The sequence below is a fragment of the Nelusetta ayraudi genome, unplaced genomic scaffold (genome assembly GCF_046127955.1).
Source record: "Nelusetta ayraudi isolate G7.1 ecotype Tasmania unplaced genomic scaffold, CSIRO-AGI_Nayr_v1 ptg000135l, whole genome shotgun sequence".
Classification (NCBI taxonomy): Eukaryota; Metazoa; Chordata; class Actinopteri; order Tetraodontiformes; family Monacanthidae; genus Nelusetta; species Nelusetta ayraudi.
Window position 1 is genome coordinate 11,654,152 of NW_027466185.1, and position 19,505 is coordinate 11,673,656.

Here is a 19,505-nt window from a genome sequence, read left to right on the forward strand (position 1 = left end):
AGTGACTTGGGTTGGACATTTGAAGTGAACGCCGGCTTAGAGGTTTATGTGTTCCTCATCCGAAATAGTTGACTGAATCCCTAAAGCCTTGAGAGCTGGTAGCTTTAATTGTCAATTAGATGAAGCCTAAGCAACAAATCCAAATAACCACCAGTGTCACGGACGCCTGGGATGAGTTTGTTCCACCCCTTCCATGTGGGAGGAGCTGGCCCGCTCTCCGCTCTCCACACACACAACATGTGATTACCCACGATTTCACATGCAGCATGCGCACTCTCATATGTTAGCAATATGTTCAGGCTGCACATCGGCAGCCGGACTCTGTGGGTTTTTGCTTAATCTCCTCAGAAAACAGTGATTTGGGATTAGGAGAACTATGAGAGGAATGTGAGAGAAGCTTGTCATCTGCCCTCCTCCAGAGTGATATAGAACCTCTGAGGCGTGGCACCATCCTCGGGTGGCACGAAATAAAACTCCTAAATATAACTAAAATTAACCACAACAGCGACTAAAGCAAAAAGATACTGCCAGAAAACACAGTGAATGAGAGAGAGAGAGAGAGAGAGAGAGAAAGAGGAAAGCCTACCGTGAGTCGGTGCCGGACAGAAACAGCAGCACAAGTCCATCCTCGCCGAGCGCTCGCTCCTCACAACTTTGCAGGCAAAACACTGAAGAAGTCAGATCTGACCTCCCGACATTGTGTTCTGATTAAAACCAGGGGGGCGTGCTGAAAAAGCACAGGGAAGGAAGAGCGGGAAAAAAAGAGAAGCGACGGAGGCTCGGCTGGGAAGTGAAAAGTGGTCAGAGTGCGAGAGTGAAGAATTTGAGGCTTTCCTCAGTGGAAACAGCATCTCATGCGTCGGTGGTTTATGACGAGGACGGCTGGATGGGATCCATGCGCAGGGCTGCAGAACCTCCCAGGGTCGCAATCACTCGCTTTTTTTTCTTCTTCTTCTTTTTTTTTTTTTTTTTTTAGACAGGATTCAAACAAAGAGAGGAAAAAGGCAAGTTGTCCAGCGAGCTACTGGAACAAAGACTTCAGTGTGGAAGCTGGAGAAAATGCAGTCATGCCCAAAACGCAAAGGGACATAAATCAGACAGAGAGGGGAAAGGCAGACATTTCGGACTACTGTTTTTCTCGCGCATACCGTTTATATCAATAAACATCTGCTCAGCAGCATGACAATTACAAAATCTTGCGCACTTGGGGCCATAAATCCTCATATCGCATCAGCACATGAACTCTAATAATGATAATTTTACTATTCAGCAAAAGGTGCCAGTCAAAACACTGCCAGAAAAATCTAGTGATTCACAGGTGAAAAGTGCTAGTTAGAGGTAACATATATATATATAATAACTGCACTCCAACAATCTTCAAAATATTTTATGTACAGACACAAAAACAGTCCTCTGATCTCAAACTATGCTCTAAGCTTCTCTCCTAAAAATGAATCTCAAAACCTTTACAACTTCAAGGGTAAGCCATAAATGTCAGGGTTATTCAAGTCAACATTCCATGTGTGTGTCTTTATCGGCCTTATCAATACAGACGTTCATTAATCTGCTCCCGCCCCGGCCCACTCCTTCACACTTTGACGTTCTTGCAATGTTGCAGAGCCGCGGAGCAGCCAGTCAGGGCCCTTCCCCAGCGTCCACACCCCCCGCCCCGGCATTTACCAGCAGGCAACATGATCCCGCCACTGCAGGGGCAACGTGGGTGGTATCTGCAGGGCCGCGGCGTGAAACTGTGACCTGTAATTTGTTTCGCTCCTCTCTAAATAAACCCTTGCACATGGAACACATAAGAAGACAATGACGGCAAACAAGAACAACAAACAATCCACTGAGCTTCTGGAACAACGTGTTGTTGTCATATAATCCCACACAACGCCACGTCCTGCACAGTTATCTGAGCCAGTCGGAGACACACCTATACCTGCTTCTACCCACCCAGGCCGGACTGGAAGACTGGTCGTAAAGCATCTCTGTGCTGACACCTTTTGGTAAGAAGACAGTACTGTTCCAAAAATGTAGGCTTCCTACCTTGTCCGTGCTGAATCAAAGCTTCCATGAAGTCTCTGGTACGGTGAGTTTCCATCATCGTGGCTGTGCTGATGAATGCAACACTGATGTGTGAAGCTGCAGGTTTTGGGGACTTTATGCGGCCGCCCATTCAAGTGCAGCGGGCTCTTCTAAATGTTGTGCTTCACTAGAAACAAAACTGAAACTCTCAAAGGGCAGATGAACGGCGGGCGAGTGCCACATCTGGACTGCCTCCACAGCTTCGCCCTTCTTGTGGAGGCACAAAGCCGGAAAAGCTGAGTGCGGCTGTAGCAGACTCACATTTCCCTGCCTGTGCTTAGTCATGCAGCAGCCGTGACAGTGGAAAGTCCTCCTGCAGACTGCTGCACTTGAAGGCTACTTGCAATGAAAAAAGAACTTGCAATGAAAAGAGAAAGATCAGCATAATCTTGTGAATGATTAAAATCTACCTGGCAGTCGCGTGTTCTTTAGGTGGAAAAGGAAATGAGGGACATCCTGCGTCTACGATGTGCTCGAAGGAGACAAGATCTTTAGCTTATAGTGACTACTTAGTCCAGCAGATGGCAGAGTGCGTCTTTTAATATCATATCTACTTTGAGACATGGTGCCTCAATGTCTGAGAGAGAAATGCCAGTCAAATATGTACCACATTGTCTTCTTAACTAAATCTTGTCGGAGACAAAGATTAGACAATAATACGAGGAAGTAAAAAGCAAAAAAACTCATAAGAGTCATTTTAAAGGTCTCGTGTTCAAACGTTTAGGGTTTATTTTTACGTCTTCTGTTATGATTAGTAAAAGTTGCACTTATTAAAACACAATAAGCGACAGTTTTTATAAGCACACTTGAATTGGTTGAGCAGACAAACTAAGTGGGAGTGTGTGTTTTCTCTGCGGTACAATGAGATTCTAATGCTGACATGTGACTCCACATCAGTCCATCTTCCTTTGCGCCGAGCAAACTTTTCCAGTTCCTCCGGCGTCATCTCAGCTCAGCGGTTAATTAGCAGCATGACAAACAGACAACGCAGTCACTTGTCCGGCTAGATGATCAGATTATTTGTAATTTATGTCTTCAAACTGTCTCGCCACTGAGGCCGACAAGAAGAACTAAGAGAGTTTCAGAGAAGCCTGTGGACGTGCTGCTTCTCCTCAAGGACACTTTTGTCAAGGGGCTGTTGCCCATCTGAAGCAAGGTGGTCTCAAGGTTTGGCTAGTGGAACCTCTAGAGGAGCTACAAGGTTGAGAGAAGAGGCCTTTCAAACCTACTCTTGCTGTTTTCTAGTGAGGCTGCAGCATCAAGATCGAGATCCTTCATCCCACCCCATCATCAGTAACTATGCACCTCAGCATCACCTTCCTCAAAAACACATCCGTCCTGCTCATGTACTGCTGCCGTTTTCTCTTCAACCTTCCGTCGATGCGCAGTAAGATTGCAGAGAGACAAGTGGTGGTTTCAGGGAGTATTTCTGTTAGAGACGACTGCAGCAGTTACACAACATATATTATCCCTGCTCTCCTTCTCTCACCGCGGCAGAAATAGGCAACAAATTCCAAAAGGCCAAAAGTTTTCGAACCTGCAATTTGGAAAAGCCATCAACTCATTTCTTTCCATAAAAAAAAAAATACACACACGCACACACACAATTGTGCCTGTGTTTAGGTTTCACTTACTCAGCCCACGGAGACTAATCCATCCTGGCCAGTAACATGTAGTTTCCAGTCCGGCTAAAAATACAAAGTGGGAGATTTGGAAAATGTTTACAAGGGGAGGCAATTTCTTTTTTCTTCCCATTTTCCTTTAGATTTGATCGAGGCACAGCTGCAGCCGCCTCCTATTGCTGAACTTTTCCAATGTAACTCGGAATAATGCGCAAACTGCAACGGCCTCTGCAAAGGGCAACAGCCAATGCGTACACTTGACTTTGGCACGGTTTAAGGAGCACTAATGTTTTCTAATGTTGTCTAGAGCTGCAGCGGGTGAGCTGCAGAATGCCATTCAGACTCATGATTTTTTTTTTCCTCCTGGTAATCCAGATAGCATTCTCAAGGCACTGTCCATGTGATTAAAAAGTAATAATTAAACATCACTGAAAGCCAAGCAACACTTTTACCACCAGCACATATCTAAAGTTGTTATCCACCAGCTGCTATGTGTTCTGATGAAGAAAAACTGCACCCTCCTGCTTCTCTTGGCTTTTGGTCATTCCAGATAAACATGGTGCCGCTAGTTCCCGTTACTGAAAGTCTGATTGATTCACTGGAAGGTATGGAAGCACCTCGGTCAATAAAGATTTCGGCTCCGTTGACATGAGGAATGTTTTGAAAGGCGGGCACTTTCTAAACATTCCCCTAAAAAAAAATACTAAAAAAAGAGAAATCTAAAAGTCTTGGAACTGTTCGGCATTTCTGATATATCTAAAACTATGAGGCCTGTGAAGTTGGAAGCAGAGACTTTTTTCTGCCATGTGCTCCCCATTACCTGTTCGACGGTTCACAATCAGATACAAATAAATAAAGTGCAGCAGCAGAATTTCATTTGCTTACCAGCTGCAAACCGGTCAGATGACTGTTTCATATACAATACTCTGCTACCAAGTAACAGATTTGTTTCCAAAGGAAGGGCAGTTATGCGAGAAGCTGAGACGGTGAAAATGACTAAAACAGAGCGGTTACTCGGTTACAGAGTGAGACCCAGCAGGCCCATTGGCAGCCAATGAATGAGGGTTTTGGGGGGTTATACGCTTCCCAGATGTAAGCTCACTGCCATGGGGCAAATGGCAGAGGTCGGGAGAATGGCAACACCTCCAGGTGACAGACGCACGCATCCACCAAGCGTCGGTTCACACAGTAACTCAGGCTGTAACGATTGTCTCCCAGCTCGTTAAACCAGACTGTATTTTTATATTTAGAACCAAATCCAAAGTCGGAGGCCCCAAACTGTTTTTTATTCCTTTTATCGTGGCCTCTTGCATTGAACGCAAGCAGGAGGTTGTTTGGAGGCTTGAAAGCAACTACAATACAAAGCCATCATCTTGCCGCACAGCGACATCCTTACAGAGACTGCAGGTTGAAGTTGAGAGTCGACAGAGTACAACCACAAATATAGTATATATAAGAGAAAAGTGAAGTTTCTGCCAAAGCGGCTGGATTACTGAGATCGGAATACATCCAGTAGATCCATCTTGCAAACCTCCTGCCTGATTTGTTTTCCACTGGCTGGGATTTGACTATCTGACCAGCGAGCATTCTCCCTGTGAAGGCAGGTGACATCAGAGGGTGAGTTTTGAAAAAAGATACTGCCATCTTAGCAATTTGAGCAACAATGTCTATGTGGTAATACTGCAACTAATATTGCAACACCATTTCCTCATTAACAAACGAGCAATAATCGGCACAAAAGCAATGTCAGGTTCATTATTTTAAATTAACTGCACAGGAGTATGCTTCACAAGGCAAACGGTGCAAATCAAGTCATAAATAGTTGTGTTCACTGAAGCGAGGACAAGACCAGAAAGAGTGTCAGCAGTTTGACATTCTGCCAGAATGCCATGCATGATGAAGCAAAAACGAGCTGGGCGAACAACAGTCTTGGCAACATCAAACAGTTTCATATTGCGGTAGAGCACTTAGTCTCTGCTGTCGCCGACAAAAGTAGATGGAACGCGATCCGCCCAGAGGGCGACTGAGGTGAAGCAGACCAGAGAGATGTTGTGAGAGAGAGACGCCGACACAAACCTCGCTTTTGCGCAGCTAAAAAAAAATGCCCGACCTGAGCAATTGTTGGAGCGCACTTGGCCAGAAGTTGGCACATGGCCGAGTTAGAACATGAGATCAGGGCTGTGATTAATAGGGAAGTAACGCCATGGCAACGGAGGAAGTAATATGAGAATGTGTGTGTGTGTGTGTGTGTGTGAGTGTGTGTGTGCATCAGACAAGGACAGTGGCTGGCCACCGCGATGACTCATGGAGAGCGTGTGGTAAGGTGTGGCCAACCAGGAATGCCTGTAACCATAGGAACATGATACTGCATAGAAATAGGGGCAAATAGAGAAGGAAGCCAGAACACTGGACAGACAGAGACGATAGAATCGCCACTGGCAACACTCAAAACAGTGGTGCCCTGCGGTTTAGTGGAGCCTTCTCAGAAGATCATCACAATGCGATGCCGTCTGAAGTAGGAGTCCAAAAACAAAACATTTTTTAAAAAATCCTAAACCGATAAATAAAAACCAACACGTGTTGCATTTGAGGTCAGAGTGCCTCCGATGTTGGCATCACTGTGCACACATGCCTGAATTGTCGTAAAACCCAAATGTCCTGCCAACCTGCCAACTTTAAGGAAGTCTGGTTCTGATCCTCACGCTAGCTAGAAGAGCGGCGGTATTTTATTTATGGGCACGATGAGCAGATGTTCAGGCAGCGCCTCTTCTGAGTCTTTGACCTTCGGGGGAGCGAGAGCACTTTGGCCGAGGTCGGGATGACACGCCCATTCAGGAGTGCAGTATGTGTGCGGTGCCGTTTAGTGGAGTCCCATCCATCAGCCGTGGCCTCCTCATAAACTCGACGGTGACAGAGTGAAAAGGAGCAGCTCTAACATGAGCCCCTTCAATCCCCTCGAGCTGCCGAAGGGGCTCCGCCCACCACCACCACCAGTTCACTCTCTCTCTCCCCGGCCTCTTGAATTCCAAATCAGCCCCAGACTTTGTACCGCCATGAGAAAAATGCATCATGGATAATATCAACTGGCTGAGAGCCAGCAGCAAAGCAGGGGTCTCCTGAGGTGAATGTGGTCCTTTTTTTTCTTTTTCTTTTTTTATTGTGGCGGGGCGCCTTGCTGGCTGCTCTTCGTGTTTTTTTGTGGTTGAGGTTGGCAAACAAACCAAACAGCAGCTTTTATAGCTGCAGCATTTGTCTCGTGCCAAGCGAGTTCTGGGAATGGTGAAGATGAAGGACGGCACAGACCCCAACAATCACTGCCAGCTGATTGTCAGATGGGATCAAAAAATGAAATTATAAAGTTCAGTGTTGAAATTCAAATGAATAGTAAAGTGAGAACTATCATAAGATTCAGGTGCTGTGAGGGAGAAGAACCTCACATTATGCTATTTATAGATAAAAAGGGATGAACAAAGAAGCCAACCAACTGCAGCAAACTTTAAAGATTATGTATTATAACTCTTTTATGTGCGTTTCGATTCTGCAAAAATCTGTGCTGCACCATAAAATCTCAATGTTCTTCTTTATTCTCCTTTTTTAAATATTCATGGTGAGTTTTGGTGCATGGTGAGTTTTGGAAAACTCTTTTAAAGGGCAGTGCGTTTATGCGAACTGTGGTGAAAACTGATTTAAGATGCAGGATCTCACCCTTTCTGTGTCACTATAGAAAATCCATACAGTTGGCAAGCAGCAGTAGCAGCAACCACTTACCTGGAAGAGAAAGCACACACAAGACAAGGGAGGTAACACTGTTAGAAATGTGGGGTTTCAGAAGCCACATATCAGGTACATAATACAATAATTTAAATGTCATCGGATGACAAAAACATTTGAGGGAGGAAATAGAAAGTATGGGGTTAAGCTGAAAGCAGTGGGCGGCTGCGCACTGACAGACAGAAGCCTCGTCAAGGCCTCCAGCAGTTCGCTCTGTTTATCTGCGCTAAAGAAGCTTTGCAGACAGTGCCCCCTTCTGGATACTTAAGGGGGAAAAAAGAAACGCAGACAGGTGGTTTGACAGTTCCATGACCCCGATGAAACCGAGCGGTGAAGACGTAATTATGCTTCGCCGAGAGAAAGATGACAGGAAGGAGTGGGTGATTGCCAAATTAGAGGGCCAGTCGCCCCTCGGAATTACAGGAAACGTGGGGTTAACGAGATTATGTAATCACATCAGCTAAATAAGGAAGCCGCTAACATGGGATTGTGCGGAGCAGCGTGAGTGGCAGGCGCAGTGACGGGTCAAGCAGGATTAGCTGGTCACACACTGACACAGATACTCGGGATTGTCACATTTAAAAACAAGCTTTTTTCTGATGTCAAAAAATAAACTAGGGAAAAAATTGACGGTGTTGTTATGCATCTCAAAGATCTGCCAGGCGGCCGATGCTACTGTGGCTCAGAATGCACTCACGCCATGCCAATCACTTAAAATCAGGTCAGTGGGTGAGATCAGCGAGTGCATGTGTAACCTCAGCAGAGAACTTCTCCCTCCCAGTTCAATCTTGAGTCTGACAGTTGTGTGTAAGTGAACATTCATGTTGATGATGATTCATGACTTGGCACCACCTTTAAATCACTGATTTTTTTTTCTGTGTGAATTAACAAAAAATTCAGAATTTTTCCATAAAGAAAGAAAATTTCAAAAACAACTTTCCTTTCATTTCCAAGAGTCGTTACCGCAGAATTATGTTAAGATTTCTTCTCCACTGTGATTAAGACAAAATCCATCCATCCATCTGTCTGTCTATCCATCTATCCATCCATCTTCCCATCCATGAAGAAAAGCCTGTCCGGACAGAAACGAAAGAGGAATCTGAAACGCGGCCGTCCTCTAAGTCCTGCAGCTCACATAACAAGTGAAGCATGCAGGAGCCTCTGAATCATACAGCTACCTACACCGCCAGTGACATATGAGCCCCTTCAGCGCCGAGCGGGAAGCACAGACAGGAAGTAGACGTCAGCAACATCCAACAGACACATCCAGTCAATAAACAGGCATGACCCGTGGTGCTTGAAGATGTCAAGAGACTGATTTTCATTGAATTATGGCTCCAACTCTGCAGTAAATGTGAAGTGAGTCCCTGCATTGTCCTCATGGATCATTCTGCACTTGGTGATTCTTGGCAAGCAGAAAAGTGCAGACATAGGGAGGAAGAAAACAGCGGGTTTGATTCTGGAGCGGGTTCCAGTTGTGAATGTCAAACAGAGCAGGACTGCAGATACGGTGGGGCAATTAGGAAGCTCATCACAGATTCATATCTTCTCTACTGTATCCATGTATCAGTGCTTCAGGAGCAGCATGATGACCCAGTGTCGAAGACACTCGGGATGGAAATATAAGATCACATACTGTATATTCAAGGAGCAAAATGTTATTTTGAGCATTTGGGTTAAGAACGATAAAGCCAGAAGACAGAAATAAGCAGACTCTGTAAATTGAAAACAGAGATATTACAAGTCAGTCGCTTACAGCCTGCAAACGTCACCCGTGAAACACATGCTGCATTCTATCTACAACACACAGAAGATCTGGTCTGTCTAGCAGCTCTGGCTCCACACAGTACTTCTCTCTGCAGCTGAGGAGTCCAGATGATTGACAGGGCGTTAGCCGTGGCCTGTCAGGACTCTGTTTATCCATCACGCTATAGACAACAGCTGAGTCCACCTGCTGGATTTTGTTAACAAAGAAACATAGATGGATTTTCCATTTCACTATCCAACTCAGGTAGTTCAGCAAATGAACTCATTATAAAACAAAGAATAAATTGATCAACTGGAAGTTTTCATATAGCTCACAGTTGTAACACTTTCTGCTATCAGGTCATAAATGACGAAGAAAAGACTTCTAATCTTCCTAGAAATGCATTTGAACAACGTCTTAAATGCAACTTGTCGCCACGCCTCATCTGTCTCAGCTTGCACCTGCACGCATCTGTCCAACCCCCATGTCTGCAGCTCTCGAGAGCAAACCAGAGAAAATGTCAGGGAACCCCTTTGCACAGCTGAGTGAAACACTAGACCGCTCAGAGGTCGAGTGCGCTGACCCCTGGCCTGCACTCCTCTTCAACTTGGGCGTGGCCTCATCGCAAACCTGTGCTGCTTGGAAGCAGCGTCATCTCCCTTTGATCCGACCCGCAGAGAGAAACGCTGGCAACAGCACAATGTCAGCACAGTCATGTTGATGAGGGCTGGACAGAAACCTGGCAGCACATGGAGGACTGGGATACTCACAAGCTGAAGGTGGGCAGGGAGAGGAAACACCTTAGAGGCTGCCACAGAAAACAAGAGGGCCCTGACTCACATTGATAATGTGGCCTTTCCATTTAGTCCACTGTGGAAAAACATTCAATGGTGCATTAAATGAATGAATGAATTTCTTGGCAGAGATAGTGACATAAGAAAACTAAAGATAAACCAAGAAAACAAATTCAACTATAACACTACTTTGCTGCTAATTTCCCCAACGTGGGATGAATAACGTCTTCTTCTTCTTCTTCTTCTTCTTCTTCATCATTTTCTTCTTCACAGAGAGAGTGTTTTTCATTGTTTTTATCAGTGTGAGCGTCTGCTGTCGGTGTTTAGTTTTTTAGATAGAGTTTTTACCCGATGCCAGGAGGTTTTTAACAAACACTCTTTTATCTTTGGTTTTAAGTACAGTCGCCAGAGCAAGAGGAAAGGCCAGGTTTTAAACTTTGTTCTAAGACAGGCTAAGTTGTGGGTGTGGTTGAGTCGTAAGAGGAAGATGAATGATGGGGCAGAGGTCGATCCCTCGGTCATCTGCAAAAAATTGATCCAGTCCAGAGTCCATGTTGATTTTATGTTTTATAAGAGAGCAGGGGAATTAGACTTTGTTTTATTGAACTGTGGACTTTTAACGGTGCATTGTGTGTAGTGACAGAGGGGGAATTATTTATTAGTGATGTGCTGATGTAAAAGTTTTATTTATTTATTTATTTATTTATTTATTTATGTATTTATTTATTTATTTATTTATTTGGGACTGAGCCGCAGCGCAGACCTGCTCTAATTTAGTTTGATTGTCAAATGTAAATAAGAGCGGCAATTAAATGTTACAAATGTCAAAAAAAAAATCTTCTCTTTTTTCTTCTTCTTCTGGGAAACTTCAGGGAAATAATTTAAGTATAACAGAAAAGTGTTTTTACACAAGTTTCCAGATGCTTCACACACAAACTCACACACACACACACACACACACTACAAAAAATAAATCAGCTAATTAACACTAAATGTGGAATATCTCAAATTTTACAAACAAACACTCGAAATAAGTGGAACCAAAGTATTCTGAAGCGGAAAAACAACTCATTGATTTTTTGTTTCTTCAGACCCAAAGCTTCCTCAATCCTGGTTAAGAGGTCTGAAACAAGCCAAAAATATTTGTGCCATGACCCAACGCTGGAGGACCGAGGCAGCAGACAGAGTCTATCACACTGCATGGAGGAGAAAGAGGAGAAGGAGCAGCAGAAAGAGGAGGAGGACACTGCTGTCAGCGTTGAGTAACCAAGGACACGTCAAAAGCACACAGGCTGGCACGTCTCGGCACGTACCGCGGACCATCACAAAGCTCCTGTGTTGAAGAGCTGATTCTCCTGAAAATAGCCGACAAGCTCTCACAATGTCAGCAGCGGTCGCGCGGTGACGACACGCTTACAAATGAAGTGAGTCTGGCTTAATAAGCAGCGGTCTCCGGGACGCTGAGTAAGTCCATTGGCAGCGCTCAGTCAAGCGAAGGCCGCCTTTGTCCCGCCGAATCGCGGGGGAAAAACATTCTTTAAACTGTCTGGGGGGTTCAAACGTCTTCTCATCCGTCTCCAGAAGCATTTAAATGTCGAAGTCGTCGCCGCCGCCCACAAGTCCTTCCTTCCCAGTGTGACCGCACCGAGCTGGACCGGGCCAGTCGGACTAAACCTCAAGAGCTTTTTTAAACTGCCACGGCAGCCCGAGACTTTCCTGAATTCTTTGGATTGAAGCTGCGTATTCACCAGGGAGATGACTGGATGAAACTACAGTCAATAACACTTAACACATTCAAGCAAGAGCAAAAAAAAAAAAAAAAAATGTGTTCATGCCAGTTTAGCCAAGCAGCTACAGCACCTGCGCACACACATACAGCTAACCTGTGGACAAACTCCTGCCAAAGCCAGTTGGGAGTAAAGCAACATTTGACATTCATTCAACTTCATCTTCTCAAGCATCAGTGCTAATCTTAGCAGCAGCTACGTTTCCAGTTTAACTTGTGAAAGTACAAGTAAACACATTGTTATAATGAACAACAAACCAATAAATAATTAGTGGTGGAAATAATCTCCCAATATTCTCCCAGGTCTCCCAGAAACACCACCTTGTCCTTTTGGGGGACTTTTTCGGTTACAACTGAAATGAGGAAGCTGACTGTCTGCCCGGTTCTCAAAGAAATCAAACTTGCAAGTGTTTGTTCAAAGTGCAGTTTTTGCAGTTTGATCATGTAAAATTGGAAGAACCAGCAGTGCAGGCAGCTTTGCCGCAGGTTGCGGGAAAGTTGCAGAGGACAGAGGTTTTATAACTTCATTTAAATAAGTAATTATTTACAGTTTCATCATGTTCATGTTTGTCCTGTTTAATGCTCCGGGGGTTTCATTGGTTTTCCCACACAAAACACCCGTCACACAGCACTTTTTGCACACAAAACAGAATACATGTTAATTGATGAAAACAAACAAGGATAAACTAAAAGAAAATGTCATCAGTGATGTAGGAGGAAACCTAGAAGGAGGAGGTGGAGGAGTAACAGGGGCAACCCGCCAATCAAGTAGCCCAGACTCTGTAAAGCAGTCCTCCTACACCTGCAGTCCTGGTTGATAGTGAGGAGCAGGGTGCAGCAGGGTGCAGCAGGGCGGCTCTGCCTCTCCTCAGCGCAGACGCATTCCATGTGCCGCATGCAGCAGCAGCAGCAGCAGCAGCAGGATGAGCCCCCTGCAGCATCCTCCACACCATAAAATACCCCACCTCAGCACCATCGCTTCCCCCCGACCCCCGCAGCCTGCACACAAAGGCGAAACAAAAGCCTTTCAGCCCTTTCCATCCGGCAAAACTATGCAAAACCAAGCGTCTACCACCTCTCCATTTCGCCCCGCAGCACCGAAAACCTTTCCCGACTGAACTTTCTCTCCGCGTCCCTAGGAGGCGGAGGGGGGGCGAGGACGCCCTGGCCGCAGAAGTGCATTGTGGGAAAGCGAGGCGGTCCCGCTGGTCGCTGCTGACGGGAGGAGTACCTTTGAGGGAGCTGATCTCGTGCTGGATGGACCTGCCGCACTCCAGGCTCGCCTTCCCCCTGCTCATGGTGTTCGCTCGGCGCTCCGGCAAGGTCAGTGGCGGCGCTCGGAGGATGTGAGGTGCCGTGTGCTCGCTCTCTCTCTCTTTCTCTCTCTCTCTGCCCTGCTGCAGACTCTTTCTTTCTAACCCTCCCTCTGCTGCTCTCGCTCTCCCTGCTGCCACAGGAGTTGGCAGCTCGGTGCTTTTTCACTCACTCACTCACTCCCTCCAGCCCGGCCGCACGCACACACGCACGCAGCTCCCGACAGCGACAGAGACACTGCAGCGGGGGGGGGGGAAGAAGAAGCCCACCGCCCTCTTTTTTTTTTCATCTCCTCCTCCGCCCCCTCCTCCCCTGAGATTTTCTCTCCCTTCCCAGCCTCAGTACTGGTGGTGTTCAAGAGAGGCACCTCAGCCAATCATGAGCGCCGCCGAGAGCAGAGCTTAGGATGATGGGTTAAGTCAGAGGCGAGGTGATGAGAGTTCAGATGGTTTTCTGACAGAGAATTAAAAAAAGAAGAATAGGGAGTGAGGAAAAAAACTGTTGGTGGAAGTGAGAGGCACATGAGCAAATACATTCCCAGAAAACTTCACAGGTGCAATGACAGGGGTGATAAAGCTAGTGGATGTGACAATCCACTAGCTTTTTTTTCTCTTTGTATACGCAGTGAATGGCGTGTTTGCCAAAAGAGGGTGACAGTGACTCAGCATTTCCCTAAAAAAAAAAAAACCTCTGCCAGTCCACAGGAGCGTCTCCATTTTTCATGCAGAGTGCTGCAGAGCGCTGCAGAGCGGAGTGTGTGGGAGATGGAGCACTCACGCAAGCCGAAAACTACATCCTAAACTGAACACAGGTTAAACGTTGGAGCATCTTATTGGTGAATATAGCATCAGAATTAAAAGGCTGAAGCAGCAGAGTCGGGGGTGACGGTGCAAAACCACTGGCTCAGTGCTGCTGAATCAGGCAAAGCAGCCATAATGGGAAAGTTATTTTCCATTAAATGGGTGAAGAACAAGGAAAATTCTTATTTACTCCCGTTTAATGCTGTGAATATTTTTAGTATCATTACTGTTCCATTATTCCAAAGCACACACTCAGTTTCAAATCAGGCAAATCAAATCAGCTGCTAACGACGCTTCCAATTCACTTTCTTGCCGTTTTAGTCTCATTTTTCAGCCATGAGTCAAACGGACGCGTCATTCAGGGCGACGGCAGATTAGAATGGAAGCCAGCTTAACCACAGGTGAAATCCGCCAGTCAGTGAAACACACAACCGGCGAGCTTTGTCTCTTTCTGACAGCATCCTGAGCACGCACAGGCGTCTCAGCCATGATAGGATTATACTTCACCAAACACAGGCAGGCTGACGATGGAACCGGATTTCTCACTCATGGATTTTGAGGCTAAACTGTCTAGTTGGTGTGTAGGGCTGCTCCGTATGGACGGTGCCTTAGGGTCAACCGCTTCACTGCTGATGTAACGACAACAGCAGGGTAAGCTTCCGCACAAGATGTTTTTTTCCTCTTTCTTCAGTTCGCTGACAGACTACTTAAAAGCACTTCAAAAGACATTCAACAAACCACTTCTGTCTCAGCGCTGCACACCTGAACGAACACTGACGAAAGCTCAACTGCGTGTTTTGTTTTTTATTGTGGAAAAAATAGCTAAAATATTTGAGGGCACATTAAAAACAGCTCTTCGCAACATTGAAAGACAAAATAGCATGATGTGTTGAAAGTTTCCGTGTCACTTTACTTTTGGTTTTAAACAATATTACGCTTTTCTGTACAAGTCAGTGCTGCCAAATTTAAATCCTTTATTTTTAAAAAAGGGACAAAGTACATTAATCAACATTTCCATAAGAAAATAAATGTACCCGAGTTAATTTCCATTGGCAGTGCCTTTGTCAGGTGCTAATAGACTCTTCAATATAATACACGATAGACATAGACGACACAGAGAACTACTAGTGCTCACATTGTTGCCAAAAGAAGAAAAGAAAAGTTCTTCATTAGCCTGCTTTTGTGTGTAAAAACACATAGTTCCCTCTGTGACATCAGAAAGGGCACCAATAACTCTCCCAGGTACAACACACCCTGCAGTCACCCAAGACTGCTAAAATAAATTCTGGTGGGCGACACGGTGGCGCAGTGGTTAGCGCTGCCGCCTCACAGCAAGAAGGTCGTGGGTTCGATTCCGGGCCTGGGACCTTTCTGTGTGGAGTTTGCATGTTCTCCCTCGGCTTCCTCCCACACTCCAAAAACATGCATGTGAGGTCAATTGAAGACTCTAAATTGTCCGTAGGTGTGCATGTGCATGTGCATGTGAGTGTGAATGGTTGTTTGTTTCTATGTGGCCCTGCGATGAACTGGTGTCCCCTGCCTTCGCCCTAAGACAGCTGGGATAGGCTCCAGCAGACCCCCGTGACCCTGAGCTCGGGACTAAGCGGGTATGGAAAATGAATGAATGAATAAACAAGGGTCTGAAAACGTATCTATCTACAGTATCTCTTATCACAATCAGATCTTTACTTGATCGTTCTGAAGAAGTTTAACTGGAGTTGAACCTTCTTGAGTCAGTCTGGTTGACAGACATTCAGAACTGTGGCAGCAAATGTCCATTAGATACTAAAAGTATTTTAAAATGGCAACGTCAGCCTGTTTTCAGCCTGATTTATCTGCGTCACCTGGACGCAAAATCCTATTTTCTCTTCTAACAGTGTTCTGCTGAATTCCTCAGCCTGTCGCCGACTGATCTCTCTCACACACTAAGCCTTCACATCTCGTACTGGAAGCCCATTAAGCTGCCAAAAGATTACATCAACTGTGAAAAGACCTGGACCAGTGACTTTTTGTTTATTTTTATTTTGCTTTGTTCCAACCACAATCACTGGCAACGGTGATGGAGGATTATTGCACAGTGGTCATAATGATCTCCCACCTCCCCCAATGAATACACAATCTATAACGGCCCTTCAGAAAGCAGGAACTGGCACTGATTCTGTTTCAGTCAGCTGCAGCAACACTGGGGGCCGAGACATAAGAAAATGATAAGACACTGATTGTGGCTCAAGTTAGACCTTCAAATCAGAATCAGAAAAAGAGTCAGTGCAGCAGAGAACTGTCTGCATCAACTGCTTTTTAATACCTGCCATCTGAAAAAGCCAAAAGAGCAAACACTGCTCTAAAGAGTGGGGGGGGGGGGGGGGGACGGAGACGGAGAGGCGTCCCCGAAATATACGGGACAAAGTGCAGTGCGTCCAGTATCAGTTCATTACGGGACAGGTTTTTTAGTTGCCAAATATGGGACAATCGCGTATTTAACGGAACCCTATCTAGACCACAGACGCAAATCAAAGGAGGTTTTGTCATTTTCCCTAAAAAACGGGACAAATTGTGTCCCGGGAGAGATTTTATTTTTCCCGGGACAGGTGGTGAAAAAAGAGAACAATTCTGGGAAAAACAGGACGGGTGGCAACACTATATATGATGCCTAATTCAGTGTTTGGCTGTGAAACGAACTTTCCCCAAGGCTAACAATCTGACCGGTGGAAGCGATTGCAACTCGGCCGGACCTGCTCCGTGCAGGTGCGGCGCAGAGCTATGTCAGCTTGCAGCCAGCGTGCAGAATACCACAGCCCTGGCAAAGACAAATATAGAGCAGACGTGATTTATGTCGCTATAACTGTCTGACAACTGACTAAAATCATTAAAATACGTAGCTGAGGCGTGTTCAGATTGTCTCTGGTGTCAAATTAGAGTGAGATCAGGCCTACAGAGGAATAACCGGCAGGAAGGATCTCTGTTGTGGCCCTGCAGCGTTGTGCAGTTCCAAAATCCCATCAAAATTCAAGTGTCAAGTGTGCCCAGACAAAGAGAAATATGTGCACACAACTTTTCACAGACACATACTTTATACATTTATTTTAACTAGAGTAAAATATGTATGGACAAGTCAAAAACTCTAATATGAAGAAATAATGTAGAAGAGAAGCCAATCTTGACCTCGTTGAAGAGCAGAAAGGCCGGAGTGGTAAGAATTCTTTAGCAAGTGAGCTCTGCAGAGGAGAGTCGACGGCTCCACACTAACACAATGTTGCCCCTGGTGGTCACAGCGGGAAGTGCAACAGAGCAGGTGGCACTGCAAGCCTGACAAGGCATTAAATCAAACGCCTCCATATTCAATAATGAAAAATGAATCATATCACTTTATTTACCATTACTGTCAACAACAGCTAGAGTAGTTGCATGTTTTAAACATAGTTGCTGCCTTCTGAACAGATAAAATATGTCAGACAGCTGATGTTTGTCAATTCATTCATTTTTAATGACTCAAGTAAGGAGCGTATTAATGCAGCTGTTCAGGCCGTTGAAACTGATTCTGAAACAAACCTCAGACCACTCCTAATCATAACCCTCTCCGCTCATCCTGAGGTTGCTCGCTCACTGTCTCACAGCAGTTGCTGCAGCCAGTCTGCGCCCAAATACACAAACAGAGGACGAATCTGCCCACTGTCAGCGGCTAAAAATAATCTGTTTACATCTACCACGCCCTGCCTCTCTCAAGCCAAAATGTTTTTTTTTTTTTTTTTTATTTTGCTTTAAATGAAGTGATAAAACATGTTCAACTGAGCAAAGATGACAATGAAAGTTTTGTCTGTGAATACGTTACAACATAGGGACACCAACACTTGGACATAGTTTCAGTGACGGGTTGAACAATCTGCTCCGTCTAAATAAACTGCCAGACCAGAAGCAGAGTAAGGTTGGCTAAAGACTGGAAACTTCCATCTGCTGCAGCCAAATACCAGCAGCAAAAATAAAAGTCACATGATTTATACATTGAAATTAGCTTGGAAGGAATTTGGCGCTATAGCTTGACATTGGGCTCAGTTGTTGACAGCTTCCCCCACCATGCGTGTGTTAGTTTAAGGTTACTGATAAGTAACGCTGACTCTCTGTTACAGATTAAAAAAAGGGATGTGAATTAACTCCTTTTTCAGGGTCATTGCTAAATTGCAAGAATTACTGTAGAATTTGCAGACCGCCAAATTAAGGATACAAACTCTTGATGGGTGGGTGCAGTTCACAGAAGAGCTGTGGGTGGGGCTACTCTCATGGCCCGCCCATGCTGGAAAGTTCAGAGAAATTCACTGAGACGCAACTAGGCAGGGGATACACTGTGATTTATGGCGGCACTAACAGGAGGAACTCACAAAACGTGTCCCCATAAAATATATAATGAGGGGCCCCAACATTGGGACAAGCTACAACTAAGAAAGAGACACATTCCAGGAGTTTTTTTTCTCTTCTCCCTTTGTGCAGCCATGCCAGAAGTACAGTTTATTCACAAAGATCAGCACATGCACTCACAAGCAAAAGACCTTTGAAAAGAAAGAGTTAACTTTTTTCTGATAGGATATATATACTGCTGAAAAAGATGAACTCAACAAAATACTATATACAGTACTACTGTTCTGAAGTAGTACATACTGTTCAAAGATAGCATGTCATGAAATAGAGTGAAAGAATGTAAAATCTCACCATGGCCAAAAACGGAAGGAAACACTGCCTGCATGGTCAACATTTTGGTCAAGAATCTAAAATTCTTTTTTAAAATAATATCAAATCCGATTTGCCTCAAACTCACCATGAAGACTGTTCAGAGGTAGTAGACTAGTCCAGGCATGGGAAAACTACAGCCCGGGGGCCAAATGCGGCCCGTTAAACTTTCCAATCTGGCCGAACTTGAAGAAATTATATTAATAGTAAGTAATAAAATAGATAAATAATATATTTTTTTCAGTGTTTAAAGAGTCATTTTAATAAAGAGCTAAATATTGTTGGGCTTCTAAGACAGACATTTTGTTGGAAAACTTTTGTTCATTATTTAATTGACATTAAAGCACATGTTCTCTACATATCTCGTAATATATATATTTATTTCTCCTATGAGAAATCGGCCCCTCTGTCAAATTTTACAACCCATTGTGGCCCACGAGTCAAAAAGTTGGTTCAAAGCTGGATGAAAAAGAGTGAAAGAATGCAGGATGGGGAGGTGGAATCAGTGTAAACGCTGTTGCGGCTTAAAGTAACAGACATGTATGTGTCAGGGCATCTCAGACCCTGGCACCCCCGTAGAAAAACAGGAAACATGGCAGTCGGCTCACTGCTGGCATTCCTGGCATTAGCCCGGCTTAGCGTGGCATGCCAGGACGCGGGTGTTAGCGCTATTGTTCTGCAAATCAGGCCCAGTATGAGGTCAGGGTCTGTGGGTGCCCTGGTTCTGCACACAGGTCAGGCTGCGGGAATTAAGGTGGTGTTCTGAAACGGACGTAGTTGCAACTCTGACAGCTGTACCCAGCGCAGCAATGAGCGGTGCTGCCAGGCTTCCCAGTGCAACGCTGCTAACGCTAGTTCTTTTTCAGG

The 19,505-nt window shown here is 45.1% G+C and overlaps 1 protein-coding gene across 12 annotated transcripts in view; it reads right to left on the minus strand.

Annotated features, from left to right (window-relative positions):
* pleca (plectin a) overlaps nt 1–19,505 on the minus strand; it is a 78,685-nt gene that overhangs the window by 43,215 nt on the left and 15,965 nt on the right. For 2 of the 12 annotated variants that reach the window (XM_076011955.1, XM_076011954.1), the window contains exon 1: nt 13,037–13,257. The exons of 8 other annotated variants lie outside the window; for them this stretch is intronic. In XM_076011955.1, coding sequence (XP_075868070.1) covers nt 13,037–13,103 — 67 coding nt within the window. In that variant the 5' untranslated portion in view covers nt 13,104–13,257. Of the gene's footprint in view, nt 1–586; nt 706–13,036; nt 13,258–19,505 lie in introns of those variants that run through there. 2 more of the 12 variants (XM_076011957.1, XM_076011956.1) reach the window with 1 other exon arrangement.